Source organism: Megascapheus bottae, chromosome 10, assembly GCF_031878675.1.
Source record: "Megascapheus bottae isolate mThoBot1 chromosome 10, mThoBot2.hap1, whole genome shotgun sequence".
NCBI lineage: Eukaryota > Metazoa > Chordata > Mammalia > Rodentia > Geomyidae > Megascapheus > Megascapheus bottae.
In genome coordinates, this window is record NC_143518.1 from 20899848 (window position 1) to 20916547 (window position 16700).

The following is a 16700-nucleotide window of genomic DNA, read 5'->3' on the forward strand; positions in this document are numbered from 1 at the left end:
AGAGAAAAATCTAGGCTTCATCCTAATTTAATTTTTGTATATATTTTTTTGAGATAGGGTCTCACTAAGATTCCTAGGGTGACCTCAAACGCATGATCTTCTCTCTTCAGTTTCCTGAGTAGCTCGGATTATAGGCTTGCACCCACATGCCCAATTATTATATTTCCAAAAGTACCTGGTACATATCATGCTGCTAATGTTTATAGTATCAATATACAGATGTTTGAGAGAGATCCTTCATATCATGTTCATCAGTTCTCAGCTCAGGTAGTGGCCAAATCTGAGTTCTGAACACTTTCCCACCAACCACTGAAGTGCAATATCCAGCCTGGAGAGCAGGTGCTCAGGCTAGAAGTCTATCCTGAACCCCAAAGGCCTTCTTGTGTATTGAAGACAAAGAAGGCCTCTGCTTCCCTAATGACACAAACCCCCTAAACTCTGAAACCTTCTTCCTTTTACTTGATTACTTCTTACATCCAGTAAAACAAGCCTAGAACCACAGTTTTATCTTTCTTGGATCTTTGGTTGGTGATAGAGGCAAATAAAAGTCACAGGAATACTCTCCACTATCCAATGCCCTTCAAAACTGCCTACAACCCTACAAGACTCACTAAATTATAAAAACAAAAGAAAAAGGAATGAAATAACAGAAAAGTAAGGAGGGGAAGGAAGGAAGTCACCAGCAGAGTCTTTCCAAAATGACTCCCATGCATTCAGAGAAAATGGGTGATGTGGAAATTCCGTGCACATTGGAAAAATTGTTCAGCTGGTCTGCTGCCCAGTTGAATCCTGGGAATAATGCACACACATCTCTACCCCTAGCTGTTCATTTTTCCATCACAAAGGTTAGGAAGCAATACTGTTTGTTCCTGGGCTGCCTCAGCTTTGGGAGGAAAGAACATAAGAATACTCACGGGCGTGGCTGTGCTTTGCCATGACTACAATGAGGAGAGGTAACAGGAATTCCATCAGTTCTACCGAAGATCTAGTTCCGGATTCTGTTACCCAAAGCTGTGGATCCTTTGAGAACCTGTATATTCCACCCCTTTGGGGGTGATTTAGCAACAGGGCCACATATAAAGCCTTTTCCCAGTAATAATGAAGGAAACTAAGCAGTGTCATCAGTTACTAGGCAGGAAAGAGACAGATTTTTTTTTTTTTTAAGTAGTACTTTTAACCCTTGGTTAGTTTCATTCACTGAATGCAAACCTTTTGGTGTGCTTACCTTTACCCTTCCCAACTTCTAAGTGTGGAGCATAGGTATGCACCAGGCACAGGGAGCAAAGGCTCCTCTTTGCTGAGATTTAAGTTTTCACTGAGGGTCAGTGAGAAAGTCAAGCCAGAGATTCCTGAAATGAGGCAGTCCATCTGTCGGACAGAGTATCTTATGTTGAGACTGTCTGTAATTTTTAGCTTAGGTCTGTCTGTTTTCTTGCTGGGAATGGCACAATAGGCCATTCAGCTTGCTACACCAACAATAATCTCCAAGATCAGACTGTGGTTACATTGTCTTTGCAAATTGATAAACAGCAATTTAAGCTTTTCCAGGGAGCAGAACAACAGGCCCAGGCAGGAAGGAGGAAGTAGAGGTGAGTGGGAGAGGAACAGAGGTAGGGCCCTGAGGCAGCCTGGCTTCAGTTCAGGCTGAGAAACCTGGGTATGCACCCCAGCAGTTGACTTTGACTGAATCCCAAATTGCACTGGGGCTCAGTGCCTCCCATTTAAAAAGCTAAGCTTGACATGCATTGCATGGGACTGTGGAAGGATTTGATGTGGTTCTACTATAAGGTAGGAGACCTATGTGAACTAGTTTCCTTCTGTGGTGGGTTGAATGCTGTCCTGCTCCAAAGATGCCAAGGCTTAATCCCCAGAACTTGTAAATATGCTCCCTTGCTTAGCAGAGAGACTTTGTATAAATGGCATTAAGGTAGGGATCATGAAATAAGGTCATTCTCCAGGATTACTGTTGGGTCCAGTGTAATCTCAGGGGTCCTTATTAGAGAGAGGGAGAACGGTTAGGGTCAGGGAAGGTGGTGTGACAACAAAAGCAAGGATGGGATCACTGTCATTACTGGAAGGGGACATGAGTCAATGAATGAAATAGCATCTGGATCTTAAAAAACGAGGAAGAGCAGATTCTCTCTAGAGAATACAAAGCTCTACAATGCTAAACCCATTTCCATTCTACTGACCTCTAGAACTGTACAGAATAAATCTGTTATTATAATAAATTTGTGATGATTTTTTAAAGAGCAGCAATAGGAAAAGGAAACCAGATAATAAAAATTAATATTTGGTAACCTCTAAGTGCCTCCTTGCACTGATTTTTTCTCAGATCCTTGTATTTCTTTCTTTCTTTCCCACCTCTTTTGCCCTATGCTTCATTACACATTTGACAAATATGGGTGCTTATGTGCCCCTGGAAGGGATCTTTTACTAGCACAGGGGTTTCATGACAGTATATTTGTTTCTTTAAATATCTATTAATATCTATTCCCAAAACACATACTATACTTTTTTTGGGGGGGTGCCAGTCTTGGGGCTTGAACAACTTTGGGCCTGGGCTCTGTTCCTGAGCTTTTTTTGCCCAAGGCTAGTGCTTTACCACTTGAGCCACAGCTCTACTTTTGGATTTTGGTGGTTAGCTGAAGATAGAAGTCTCATGGACTTGGCTGTCCAGGCTAGCTTCAAACTACAATCTTCAGATATCAACTGCCTGAGTAGCTAGGATTATAGGCTTGAGCCACTGGTATCTAGCTTATATTGTACTCATTAAAAAGTAAAAGTGTGGTGGTATACCCTGGTAATCACAGCATGATGGGAGGCAGGGATTAGGAGAATTGAACGTCAAAGGCAGTCTAGGCAAAGATAGCAAGATTTTACCTTAACCTACAAGCTCAGTGAACATGATTCATTTTTTGTAATCTCAGCTACTTAGGAGGAATAGGTAGGTTATTTTTATGAACACTATCTTATTTTAATATATTCAGTCCAGAATACTTGGAAAACACACACCAGAGGAAAAAATTGCTGGTATGTCTTGGCACATGTCCTTTCAGAGCTTGTTCTGTGAATGTTCACACCTTTTGTGGGGGTCATTTTACCTAGAATGGTTTCACATCCTAACCCTATTTTACAAATTATTTTCAAACTGTTTTTTCCTACCATTCAATGGCTTGGTCCTTTCTGATCTCCCAATTTCATTGGCTTTGTGGACCGGGCATGTGTGGCCTATTCTGTCTGTGGCCATCTCTGGACAAGGTACTTTGCAGGACCCAGTCAGCTCCTTCCATAGCTTATTCTCTTAAACTTGGGGGCTCACCCAAGGGCCAGAGGTTCTTCTGAATGCCCCTCGGGAGCTCGAGGGAGAAGGAAAACTTGTTATGCTAGCCTCCTTTGGCAGTGGGAGCAGAATTTTAGGGTCAAAGTTCAATAAATTCAGACAAATGCATTCACCCATACGCATACCCTGGTAAGACTGTGTACGTACATCTTCCCAGGAAGTTTGCCTTCCCAGTAATACTCTCCACCCCGAGGCAACTGCTCTAGTGATTTTCTTTTTCTACTTGGTAGAAATTTTAGATTTTTTTTCTAGGGGTTTGCAGGTAGGGAATGGAATGAAGGAGAAGACTGTTTGCAGTTGTTTTTCCTAAGCTATTGCTCCTGCCTCTGGAACTGAGAAGCAAAAAATCTGGAATACAAAGAAATAGCTTCTTTTGTCTCTCTGGAGTTAGCAAATGCTTCCCCTTCTCTGGCATAGTAGAGGCCAAGGGTTAGTTTGATGGGAAGAAGGGGGAAGCATTTTAAAGTAGCCTCAAGGATTTCTTACCTCTCTCCTTCACTATCACTGCTTGTTACTTTCCCCCAAACTACTAATCCATCATAGAAATCCCTCAAACTCTCTACTGTTCTTTGTTTCCACTTGTAAATCTTTGACTGCCTCCTGTGGTCTATTTAACAAGTATATGGATTAGATAACAAAAGGGTGTGGTAGGCTTTGAGCTGGTAATAGCTTTCACAGTGTTTGGTCCCTACAGGATTTTAAAGTCTGGTGAAAAGCCTCATTCTTATCCACCCTAAACTGAGACTTCCTCCTATGTTCTTTTATTGGTAATGCAACCAACAACTACTGATGGACAACTCCAGAACTCTGCAAGCCTTCATCCTTCTGTTACCAACCCTTTCATACCAAGTCTATGGTCGTTGCCTCTCCAGCAGGTCTCAAAGGCATCCCATTTCTCCACCCTAGTAGCTATAAGCCTAGCGCTGGATACTCTCATTCTTCCTCTGGACCTTATCATGTATCTCAATTGTCAACTCTACACAATGAATTCTCTCAATCCTCATGATCTATAGGAGACTCATTCACAGTATTTCTTTACATCTAACCCTGTCCACTTTCAGCCTTAACTCTTGCCACCCATTCCTTCTACTTCAGCAAGGCCCTCAGTGTGGCTCTTCTATAGGCACCCATGTTGTTCCATGGCACTGACCTTTCCTCCTAGCTGACTCAAGTTACTGTCTGGGAAACATCTATCTCAGCCCTGCTACATCCACAAGTTTATTGCTATCTTGACTGCATGTTTCCAAGCAAACCTATGTCCTTTCTCATTGTGGTAGCTGCTTGCCTCTTTCATTAGTCTGATAGTTTCTTAAAGGCCAAGCCCAGGCCTTGTTCATCTCTATGTCCCCAGTGCCTAGAACAGAATAGGAGAACAGCATGTGTCAGGTGCTGTTATAGACCCTTTGTACACATCAGCTTAGTCCTCATAATATTTCTATGGTGTCCATTTCATAGTTGAAGAAAGAGAGGAATTAAGAAGCTTGCCCAAAGACACTCCTGGCAAAAAATTAATAGAACGGAGATTGAACCTCAAGCAATCAGGTCCCAATATGGCTCTTAAGCACTGTGCTCATCTGTCAGATTTGCTCCTTTCCCCTACAATTACTATCATCCTGTCTGACACTCATACCTTTAGGCAAGATGACCACAGCAGTTTCCAGACTTGTGTCTTTATTATCTCTCTCCTTTGGAGGCCTCAGGGTTTACTTGTTAGATATTATTGGTTACATTTAAAAGACAAGAAACAATGATGGATATCAAGGAGATTATGTCCAACTCTGAGGACTCTGCCAGCTCTACAGAGTGGGTGATCTTGAGCAAGTCACTTAAATCCCTCCTTTCCCAAGTCTCATAGATTCCTCATTTATAAAATGCAGATAATAATTAATAGTAATTATCTCATGGTGAGAGCTATTGAGATAACACAACACAACACAACATTGCCTAACACATTAAGTGCTCAATGATTATGAGCAATTAAAGTTCACAGTTCACATCTAGGAATGGTCAGGTGTACAGAACCTTGTGGCCGTGCTCTGTCCAAGCTGTATGGTCACAGGGGATCATGAAACCTGTCTGAACTCGTTTTCTCACCTACAAAATAGGATGAGTAGAATACCTTCCTCACAGGAGTATGGAGAGGTTGTCCAAGCACCTTTCAGCACATGGCTTGATCAAAGGAGTGGTGTAGTCTCCTAGATCACATGTATGTGCTGTAAATCGAGAATGAGATGGATTTATAAGTATTGACAGCAGAGGACAGATAAAGGGATTATGCAAATCAGACACAAACACTACTTTCCCCAAAAAGCTGATTGCCTTCCTACCTGGGATGGAATCAGGTAAACGAGCTCCTCCAGGCTCAAGGGGCAGGCGAGATCCGACCGGCCCGACTACCTCGAAGCCCCACCCACCGCCTCATAACCCCGCCCCATTACCCCTAGAGCCCCGCCCCCAAGGTCGCGCGACTGCTCGTCCAAGTCCCGCCGGCGAAGAGGCGGACCCAGCCTCGGTCACGTGAGCGCAGGTGCGGAAGTAGAGCTGCGGATCGCGTACGTGATTGGCCGAGGCGGAGAGGTCGAAGGCGGAATCAGACCTAGGGACGTGCTGGGAGGAGCCGTGGGAGGAGGCTGCGGCTGGGGCCGGGCGCTGGAGTCCCGGGCTCGGCCTGCAGTGCTGACCGAGTGCTGGACCATCGGTTGTCCCGGCAGCCCCGCCTGCGTGCCCCAGCTGCTCACGGTCTCCCAAGCCGAGGCGCCGGCTGCTGTAAGCAGGCCGGTGGGCAGGCCGAGCGAGGCTAGGAGGGCGCGGGCGCCCCGAGCTCGGAGCGGCGGAGGCGGCCGGGGGCCGGGACGCCATGTCCATGGAGGACCCATTCTTTGTGGTGAAAGGGTGAGCGTGGGCCGAGGGCTCTTGCTTGAGGAGGAGGCGGCCGCCGGGCCTCCCGGGGCTCCTTGCTGTCGGGGGAGGAGAGGCAAGTTGAGGCTGGAAAGGGGGTCGGGGTGTGTGTGTGTGTGGAGAAGACTTGTCCTGAGGGCCACGACCCTGCGCCCGGAGACCCCCCAGTCCTACCTGAATCGTGACCCCCGTGCCTCCCCTGGGGGTCGGTGCGCCGCTGTGCTACTTATTTGGGGGCCGGGGAGGGGCGTGTTCCGCATCCCTGCAGGTGGGGAGCGAAGGCGGGGGGGGGGGGGCTGTCTTCGAGCCTGGGACCCCCCGCTTCGAAGGAGAGCAAGCAGCCTCTGGGCAGGAAAAGGGAAATGGCCCTCCTGAGCTTTGTAGTTGGCGTGGATGGGGGGGGGGTGCGTTCCATTGTGCATTGAGTTGGGAGCGCTCGCCCGCGGACTGGCGAGACCCCCGCCCCCCACGCCGCGAGCACGTTCTCGGGGAGGCGGGCGGGGGTCCGGGGGCGCCCCGAGCCCGGCTCCGTCCGGTGGGGGAGTTTCTAACTGAGTGATGTGAGGGGAGGAAAGCAAAGCCCTTCCTTCGTACTCGGTGCTGATATTGGAAGGAAAAACAAAATGAAATCAGCCAAGCCAAACTTACCTCGGCTTTCCCTGAGCAACCGGGATTTTCCCACAGTGCTAAAGGAAATGAGTTGTTTTTCTTCTAACTCCTCGATTTCAGACACAATACTGGACAGTTTTTCGCCACTTCTTACTCCGCCTTCCAGAAGGGAGCTGTCATATGTTTTTTTCCTCGGGAACTCTCCCTGACTCCATCTTTGATTGTTGGAAACTTCAGTAGGATTTTGTTCTATCAGCTTTGTAGTCGTTACCCACCGATGCCATGAAAATCAATTTTGATTACCACCCCTCAGCTTCTAGTAACTTGCCAGGTTAGTTTTGAATGTCAAACCAGTGTCAACAATCTGAAAACACCCAAGTGCTCAGAAGATAAGTACTAATAAACGATAAGACGTCCTGGCTTTCAGAGCTGATTAACACTGGCTTCTTCGTGTGGGAGTAGAAAATCTGAACAGTTGTGAGGGTGTTTATTCTTATAGTTAAGAGTTCCTAGTAAACATTTTTTAAACATTTCCCTAGTAAAGCTTTTATTATTTATTTTTGTCCGTCATGGGATTTGAACTCTGGGCCTGTGCACTGTCCCTGATCTCTTCAGCTCAAGACTAGCTCTCTACCACTTGAGCCACAGCGCCACTTCTAAGCTTTTGTCTTTATCATGTAGTGGCTCCCTATCTGGAAAATGTGATATTTAGTAGAAGCATGATTTAGTGGTTAATTTTTTTAAAGTTTTGCATTTTTCTTTGGAATGCAAGGGTTTATTGTTTTGTTGTGTGTGTGTGCGTGCACACATGCATGCACATGGACAAGTCCATGTTGGAACTTGAACTCAGGGCCTATTGCTCTTGCTCCATTTTGTCCATTCAGTGCTGGGGCTCCACCACTTGAACCCTGCCTCCAATTCTTAGTTTTTATGGTTAATTGGGGTAAGAATCTTGCCAATTTGTCTGCCCAGCCTGTCTTCCAATTTAGATCCTCAGATCTCAGCCTGTTAGGTAGCTAGGATTGTAGATGTGAACTGAATGGAGTGTTTTAAACAATTTGGTTAGCAAGGTTACAAAGGTTATCTTTGTCAGAGGTGAAGGAAAACATTTTTTGTTTGACTTCCAGTTGAATTTGTGAAAAACCCCTAATTGTTCTACCATCTTCACATTGTTTTTCCTGATAGTGTCCAGCACAGACTATTAATGCTTGTTTACTGATTAGGTGTCACACACAGACTATTAATGCTTGATTACTGATTAGGTGTCACCGCAGCATTGGGACACTGGTTGGTTGTTGTTTTATGTTGACTTTTATGTTGTTTTACCTCATTATTTTCTGCTGCAGAAAGGTAAAATCAGCCTTGTGGGTGTCTTTAGATGTTTGTATGATGGCATAGTTGGAGAAGACGTGTACTTCAGTTTATTGCAAGTATGGCAAACACATAGTACAATGTAGACAAAATTAAGGTGCCTAAATAGAGCCTTAAGCTAGAAGCTACTTGTCTTTAATCTGGGGGAAAAAATGACTCCAGAATTCAGTAGAAAGGACACAGGCAGTAAATAAATTCTGTAGGGAATGTTCTAGATGATAAATGTCCTAGTAGTTAAGAGCAAGGCAGTTATTTAGGAATTGTTATGATGGGAAACCTTTTGGGAGCTGGTAATAGGTATAGAATGAGGTTTTGAAGATAGACAAAATTTAGATAACTTAAGCTTTTCTCATATCTGAATGATTAAGAAAGTCATGTCTTCCTACTTCAAATGATTTCCTCTGCCTTTGGGTCTATTTGATCAGCCTTGTGTAGTGGAAATATAGTATAAGCCACATATGCTGTTTTACATTATCTAGTAACAACACTAAAAAGTAAAACTAGGGTCCAGGAATGTGGCCTAGTGGTAGAGTGCTCACCTTGCATGCACAGAACTCTGGGTTCAATTCCTCAGTACCACATACACAGAAAAGACTTAAAGTGGAGCTATGGCTCAAGTGGTTGAGCACCAGCCTTGAGAAAGCTCAAGGACAGTGCCCAGGTCCTGAGTTCAAGCCCCAGGACTGGCAAAAAAAAAACCAACTCAAAACTAAATGGGTGAAATTAATTTTAAAGTCTTCAATAGATTCACAATGTATTTCAGTATGTGGTTTGAGTAGAGATTATTAATGAGCTATGTGCCAGTGGCTTAGCCTTTAACCCTAGCTGCTCAGAAGACTGAGATCTAGAGGATGCTGGTAGGAAAAAGCCAAGAAACCAGTTCAAGCAGAAAAGTTCACTAGATCAGCAGAAAGCTTGGCTGGAGGTGTGGCTCAAGGGGTAGAGCACCAGCTGAACAAGTGTGAAGCCCTGAGTTCAAACTCTGGAACTCATCCCCTAAAAAAGATTATTAATGAATAGTTTATGGATTTTGTACCAACTCTTCAAAATCTATTGTTATTTTACATGGAGCATCTGAGTTCATCAAACTTAACAGTTGAAAAGGACAATACCCTAATTGTTGTAAATGCAATGATTTCATGGGCACTAACTGTATCATTTATAAATTAAATTCTAGTCTCTTAGCCACATTTTAAGTCAGTAGTTGTATATGGCTTCCTTATGGTACATGTAGATACACGCAGGTATCCCCTGCTTAATATTTATGGCTGCCTGCTGCCTATGGAATAAAATGCAAGTACTTCGTGACCTTCTCATGCAGCACCTCCTAGGCCTAAACCTCCTACTCATTGTGCCTGCCCTGGCTTGGAGCTCCAGCATTGCTGGACACTACTTGGTGACTTTGCCTGTGGTGCTGAGTGGGTCTTCATGGACCCACAAGGTCTGAATCACTTCAGTCTCCAGGAAGTGTGAAGCATCTCCATTGCCTACAGGAAGGACTTCCTGGGCACCTGTAACACATTTTTGTGCTGTTTCCTCTGGCTGTGTTTCATTATTAGACTCTAAGCTATTGAAGCTTTGGGACTGTTTGTTTTTCCTGCATTTCTAGCTTTGAGGATATTGTGCAAATGTTGAACACATACTGTAGGAGATGCTTAGTGGGGACCACCATCAGCAGAGACCATGGACAGACAGATATTGGATATCTGGAAATAACCAAGGAAAGCAGCCCAGGGGAGCAAGCTTACTGGGGAAGTAAAAATAATAGGTAGCATTTAAAGGGAGTCATCTCTCAGACCAGGCTTTGTGTGCTGAGGAAGCACTTTATACTGAGTTTCACATTGTATGGACAGCCAAATGATGTGAAGAACACTATACAGATAGCTGAAGAGTTTTGTGATTTGGGAATGTTGCTAAGGACACTTGAATAAAGCCTAATAAGGGCTTCAATCTGGTCCTTAAAGCAAGTGTCTGCTTCTCATTCCAGTGGTATAAGGGTCCTATCAGGTCGGGGAGCAGCACCCCAAAGACTAGAACCAGGAATGAGAAAGATGATGGTAGAAAGAAGTTTTGGCAACTGAGACAGAATTAGTTTTAGTGGGGAATCAGGTTGGATATTGTAGATGGCCAGTTTGGGATGCAGAAAGCACAAGGAGGGTTTGAAAGACTGGTGTAAGAGTTTAAATTTCATCAGGTTACTATTGTTAGACATACTTTAAATGATCATACATGGATTTAAACCTAAATCTTTTGATTCCATGAAGAAAATAGATTTTTCTGGAGGCTTTGCAAAAGTGAGGTTAAATAGAAGTTGGTCAGAGTAAGCTTCTGATAGTCAGCGTCAGAAGAACTTGAGGCAAGCAGCTAAGCTGTATGAAACCCAGGTCTGTGTTCTGTGAGCATAGTCGAGATTATATTGAAAATTTCTTCATATCTAAAAATCCAGTGACTGAGCATAAGTAGAGGTGGTGCAAGGTAAGAGGTAGGAGGAGTCAAAAATGACTTGTCTGCACAAGTTTTGAAACTTGGAGAATTAGCACTATTGGCTAAAATGAAGAAGAGAAGAAAGCCTGTTTTCTTTTCTTTGCTTATTTGAACATTACTTTTCTTGTAGAGAGGATGTGGTTAGTTTAATTTTAGGTAAATGGAAAGTTCCTCTAGGCAACCAAAGATAAAGGATTTAATCCTGTGTGAGTAATTAACATTGGAAATGCTGTTGAGGGGTAGTTTACTTTAAGAGGTGTTTGAAATCTATGTCTGCTCATGAGCCCAGGAGTTGTAGGAAGAATGCAGGGAAGTATTGGGATCTAATGGAGGGAAAGAAAAAAAAATAGGAAACTAGAGTAAAACAGTGTCACAGAAAGAGAGGAAGTTAAAAAAAACGAATGTGCTGGATGACATTTAACACAAGTTAAATGTCATTGGTGGCAGTAGTGTATTCTGTGGAAACAGTAGGAAGCTGGGATCAAAATTACGTGATAATTTAGGTAGTTAAGTAGAGACAATCCATTTTATTTATTTATACCATAATATAGTTAAATTGGAAATGGTGGTGTTTTCAAAGGAAAGGTGTGGGGGGAGGATATTTCTCTTTCAATAGAAAAAAGATGTAATGCAATGGCTTAGGTTTGTTTGTGTGATAAGAACCAGCCTTGATGGAGAGAGTGGAGGGTGGTGTGATTGTAGAGGCTTGCACAGTGTGGGTCTTTCAGGTTTCATCACCAGATTAGAAACCATCTAATTTCTGAGGACTAAGCCTCAGAAATCAACCTTTTGGGGATCACACATAAAACCGTATCTGAACATAATGGATGAGCTACTCTTTCTTTTCTTGGAAAACTTGATTAAATACAAATAAGAAAAGTGATTTAATGGACATTTGCATGTATTGTTTGTCCTAGAGGCTAATTGGGGCATGACAGGAAAGACCAGCCACAGCAATCTTACCAGGACAGTGGCTTACTACGAAAGCTTCCCTGTGTTACAAATGGTCCCGTGGGAATTGTGGTGTCTTACAGTGAAGGGCCTTCATTCTGATGTTGAGTCCTTTAGAACATGACGAGTCTTGTAATTTCGACAGACCGGCGGACAGCAAAGGGAAAGTCTCCTCTGGAGTATTAACACTGGAGCTCTTGTTATCTATGAAATGCTGTAGGATTAAGACTGACTTTGGGAACATATAAAACAGAAAGTCTGCTTGATTTAGTAATCTCTCCTTTAAGGACATGTAGGTTTATCTGGGTCAGGAGCTAAAACCAATTCCTCAAAAAAGTGATTAGCACCTCTCAATGAAATTCTCAAGATGCTGGTGAATAAATCTTTTATCAAGAAGTTTTCTGATCTGAACTCTTAAGAATTCAAAGAATATCTGTGTTCTTATGTTACTTCTTGATATCAGACTTTAATTATTTTTAGTGTATTGTTGGAAGAAAAATGTACTCTATAGGGTAAAAGGGGAATAGGTTGAGACTTCAGCCTTTCTGGAACCACAGCCAGGCTGTTAAGTAACCAGCAGCTGCAGTTATTCACTTAGACGGAAGTGCTTCTCACAGAATGAAGTGCTCACATGCGTTGCCTGTTTGGGGCAGAAAAGAGAGCTAGTGTGCATTTGTGGGTAATGCCTAGCTAACCAGTTTCAGGAGGATCTAGGAGTATCTAGCTCCTGAAACACCTCCCTCACTTTCCCTGAGAAAGTAGGATAATGGAAATTGTGTTCACTTCCACACTTTCAAACAGATGGTGCCATTTTATAATGTCATGTTTTGTGAATTGACTTATTTGAAATGTGATCCTCAGTGTTTATTCCAGGTGTTCACAGGGGCTTCTGAGAGGGGTTAGAGAGGAGTCTGGCATATTAGGCCAGACTGTGGTTCTATACTCTGCAGATTCGTCATTGATCATAGAGGTCCCTGATTGCTTCTGTCTGACTCCAGTGTGTATCATCTCTCTAACATTCAGCCTTTGAATGCTCATCAGTATGCCAGAAACTGAAATGTTGTAAGGTTCTTTTCTTTTTCTTCATTTTAGGACTCAAATTTGCTATTTGATGCTTTTACTCATGGGCTGGCGCTTTACCACCTGAGCTATGCCTCCAGTCTTTTTATTTTTATTTGTTTTTTTTTTTTTTCCTCTTCTGGTACTTGAAATGTTGGAAGGAGTAAAATGCTTGCAATTTCTGTCTTTTTTTTTTTTTTGCCAGTCCTGGGCTTGAGCTCAGGGCCTGAGCACTGTCCTTGGACTTTCTCAAGGCTAGAGCTCTACCACTTGAGCCTCAGCGCCACTTGAGCCTCAGCACCACTTCTGGCTTTTTTCTATGTATGTGGTACTGAGGAATCGAACCCGGGTCTTCATGCATGCTAGGCAAGCACTTTAACCACTAGGCCAAACTCCTGGCCCACAATTTCTGTCTTAAAGCCGTAAGCAGCAGGCACCTTGATTAGTGAGAACACATATTTTAGAAGAACTGGTTAATAAATTATAAAGGGGCAGTTCTCTTGGTTTGAGAATAGTGAACTTAACTACCTTTATGGACTAGTGGTGGTGGGGGATATTCTTAAGACCTTGTAAATGTGTCATATCTGAAAACATTGTAGTCATAGTACTCACAGGCCTTGTCTCATACTTTTTTTAAAAAATATGCTTTTATTGTTATTATTTATGTGTTGTACAGAGGGTTTACCATTTCATAAATCAAGTAATGACTACATTTCTTTTATTGCTCTTCCTGTTTCTTCCCTCTCATCACTGCCAAATTATATATTTCATTTTCTAAGTAGTATATACTAGGTCCTCTACAGCTCCCCACCACCAAAAAGAAAAAAATTCCCAAATCAAAAACAAACACCACCACCACCACCACCACCACCACCAATAACAACAACAAAACCCTGTGCTTCCATTTCTTGGAATTCATTTTGATCATAGTATTTTAAATGTTCAGAGGAATTCCACCTTTGTGTTCCTCCTGTAAGGCTATCCTTTATCCTCCTTTAGTCTCTCTGTGTGTTTGAATGTCTAGAGTCCTGGATAGGTTATCATGTCCAGTTGTATTTTAGACCTAGCTTCCACAGATGAGAGAAAAATGTGTCCGTTGTTTCTCTGAACTTGACTTAACTTCACTTAACATGATTTGTTCTAGGTCCATACATTTTCCTGCAAATGACATAATCTTATTCTAATGGATAAGTAAAATTTCATTGTGTACCATATATTATTGATTCATTTATCTATTGTAGGGCATCTGGGCTGTTCCATAGCTTGTGAATAGTGTAGCAATGAATATGGATGTGCAAGTGTTTTTTATAGTACCCTGACTCATAACGTTCTGGGTAGATGCCCAAGCGTGTCTCATACTCTTACAGATTAAAAATATTAATCAGTTATATAGCATTGCTTAATCTAGGAAAATAGATGTATTTAGGGCTACTAACACAAAACGTAAATAGATTTTAAACCCCAAATCTCAGATTAAAGTATTTAACCTATAAATACAGCTATATAAGAGTAATTTTTCTTTCACCCTTCATACCCCAAGCAAAGAAAGTACCAGGGCATTTTCATTAAAATACAAATTTTTATTTAAAATAAGAAAATGGTTATTATGAAGGTGATGTACAGAGGCATTACAATTATGCATTTCTTTTTGGACATTGTTACCCCTTCCCTTGCTTTCTCCCAGTTTTCCCTCCTGTCTCCACCCACAAGTTGCATAGTTTATTTTCAATATAATGTCTAATGTGTGCATTTGTTCACCCTGAACAAATTCACCAAATGGAAGCAGTGGGACTGTTAAGTGCCTTCTAGTTAATTTGTAGAATTGTTTCTTTGCATTTAAAAATACATAGTTTATCCATAGAGGAATTAAATTTGTCTTCTTTAAATAAACGTTATATTATGGCTACCTAAATAATAGTTCCCCTCACTCCCAGATACTGGTATTTGAACTCAGATTCCAGCTTGCCAGGCCAGTGTTTTAGTACTTAAGCTTCACTGAGAACCTAGTCTTATGTGTTTGAATTTAGGTACTTGTCCATGATGAACCTTCTGTGGGAATGGTAGTTGCCGAGCATGGTATATGATTGTAATGTCAACTTTAAGTCATGCACTAACTTGTCGAGAACTGTCATGTGTGACTTCTTTTCTTCACCTTGATTACAGAGAGGTACAGAAAGCCGTCAACACTGCCCAGGGATTGTTTCAGAGATGGACGGAACTCCTCCAGGATCCCTCTGTGGCAACAAGGGAAGAAATAGACTGGACCACAAACGAGTTGAGAAACAACCTCCGTAGCATAGAGTGGGATCTGGAGGACCTTGATGAAACTATCAATATCCTTTTCTGTGCCTGTCTATGCTGCTGGGGTATATAACACAAATGGACAAGTTTTATTCACATGTCTCAACTACATAGATGGTACATTTCCTTTTGCTATTACTTTATTTCTATTGCTATTACTCCTATTTGTACCGTGACACACAACACTTTTCCAGTAAGCTACGGTAGCATAGCCATTTTCATAGTGCACGACACCTCTGCCATTCAGTTGGTGGTCTGACTTTGAGTTAGACTATTGATGTTCAGATTCTGGTTCCACCACAGAGAGGTAAAAACACTGTTTTTCTCTCTACTCACACTCAGTAAAGTTTTTTCTGATAGCCCATATGTGTGGATATTTTCCCCACACACCAAGCATTTCTCCAGCAGACACCAGGTGGGAGTCCTACAATTCAGTTTCAATTTGGCACTGTCTTCCTGGAGATGGCATCAGATCCCACAGAAGCCAATACTACTTCCAATTCAGATGCTACTCACAAGTCCTAGATTCTGACCTGTGCTTTTTACCTACTTCCTTCAGATTTGATTCATTTGCTGGAGCTGTTCACAGAACTCAGGGAGACTTATTACTTATATTCTCATTTATTATAAAGGCTAATACAAAGTAGACAGATGAAAGAGATGTTTAGGACAAGGTATAGGGAAATGGACAAGGATAACACCCTTTTCTGCAGCACCACTGTCCACCATCTTTACAAGTTCAGGTAGCTCTCTTAAAGCTCCTATTACCCTGTTCATTTGGGGAATTATGGGAGCTCTATTACATAGGCATGATTGATTACATTACTGGATATTTAACCCCTGTTTCCTCCCCAGAAGTAGGAAGGAGCTGAGGCTGAAATTCCTCTAATCACACGATTGATTTCTGTGGTGAGTAGCCCCGTCCTGAGGTGCTCAATGAGCTCCTAGGCCATGGCTGCCTCCTTAGCATATAGAATGTAGCTAGGCTTACAGGCATGAGCCACCAGCACCTAGCAAACATTTCTTTAGTATACTTTGTGCCAGGCGTTCTTTTGGGTTACTAAAATTAGGTTAGTAAATTGAATTGTATACAAGCACTCATGGAACTTAGGGTAGAGAACAGATATTAAATAATAACATATGTATAATCGCAGTTTTTCTAGTGTATTACTACCTAAGGTCCAGCCTAGAGTAAAAGAGGATTGAAGATAGCTTCCCTAAAGTGTGTGCGTGTGGTTTTTTTTTTTGGTAGACGTGCATATTTTGAAATGAAAATTGTAAACACTGTCATGAATCAGAAGGCAAATGTTTTGCTGGTAGGTCAGGAAGAACTCAACTTTGCTGTGATCAGAGGCCACAACTTTGCAGTAAATATAACTAATAGGAGCGTGTGTGTGTGTGTGTGTGTGTGTGTGCGCGCGCGCGCGTGTGTGTACACTGGGGATTTAACCCAGAGCTTTGGGTTAGGCAAACAATCTATCACTGAGTTATCTACCACTGAGTTATGTTCTGTCTTCCCCCCACACACCTTTTTCCTCTGTCCATTGTGGGGCTTGAACTCAGAGCCTCTCCCTGGGCCTCTTTGTGCTCAAGGCTAGCTCTGCACTATTTGAACCGCAGTGCTACTTCTGGTTAATTGGAGAAGAGTCTCCTGCTGACTTTTCTGCATGGGCAGAACCCAGAT

General features: G+C 42.6%; 1 protein-coding gene across 2 annotated transcripts in view; it reads left to right on the plus strand.

Moving 5' to 3' along the window:
- Positions 1-5946: 5946 nt before the first annotated feature.
- Stx6 (syntaxin 6) overlaps positions 5947-16700 on the plus strand; it is a 42548-nt gene continuing 31794 nt past the window's right edge. Inside the window, exons 1-2 of one of the 2 annotated variants that reach the window (XM_090340310.1) lie at positions 5947-6235; positions 14879-15048. In XM_090340310.1, the coding sequence (XP_090196436.1) occupies positions 6201-6235; positions 14879-15048 (205 nt within the window). In that variant the 5' untranslated portion in view covers positions 5947-6200. Of the gene's footprint in view, positions 6236-14878; positions 15049-15101; positions 15134-16700 lie in introns of those variants that run through there. The other variant, XM_090340312.1, reaches the window with a different exon arrangement.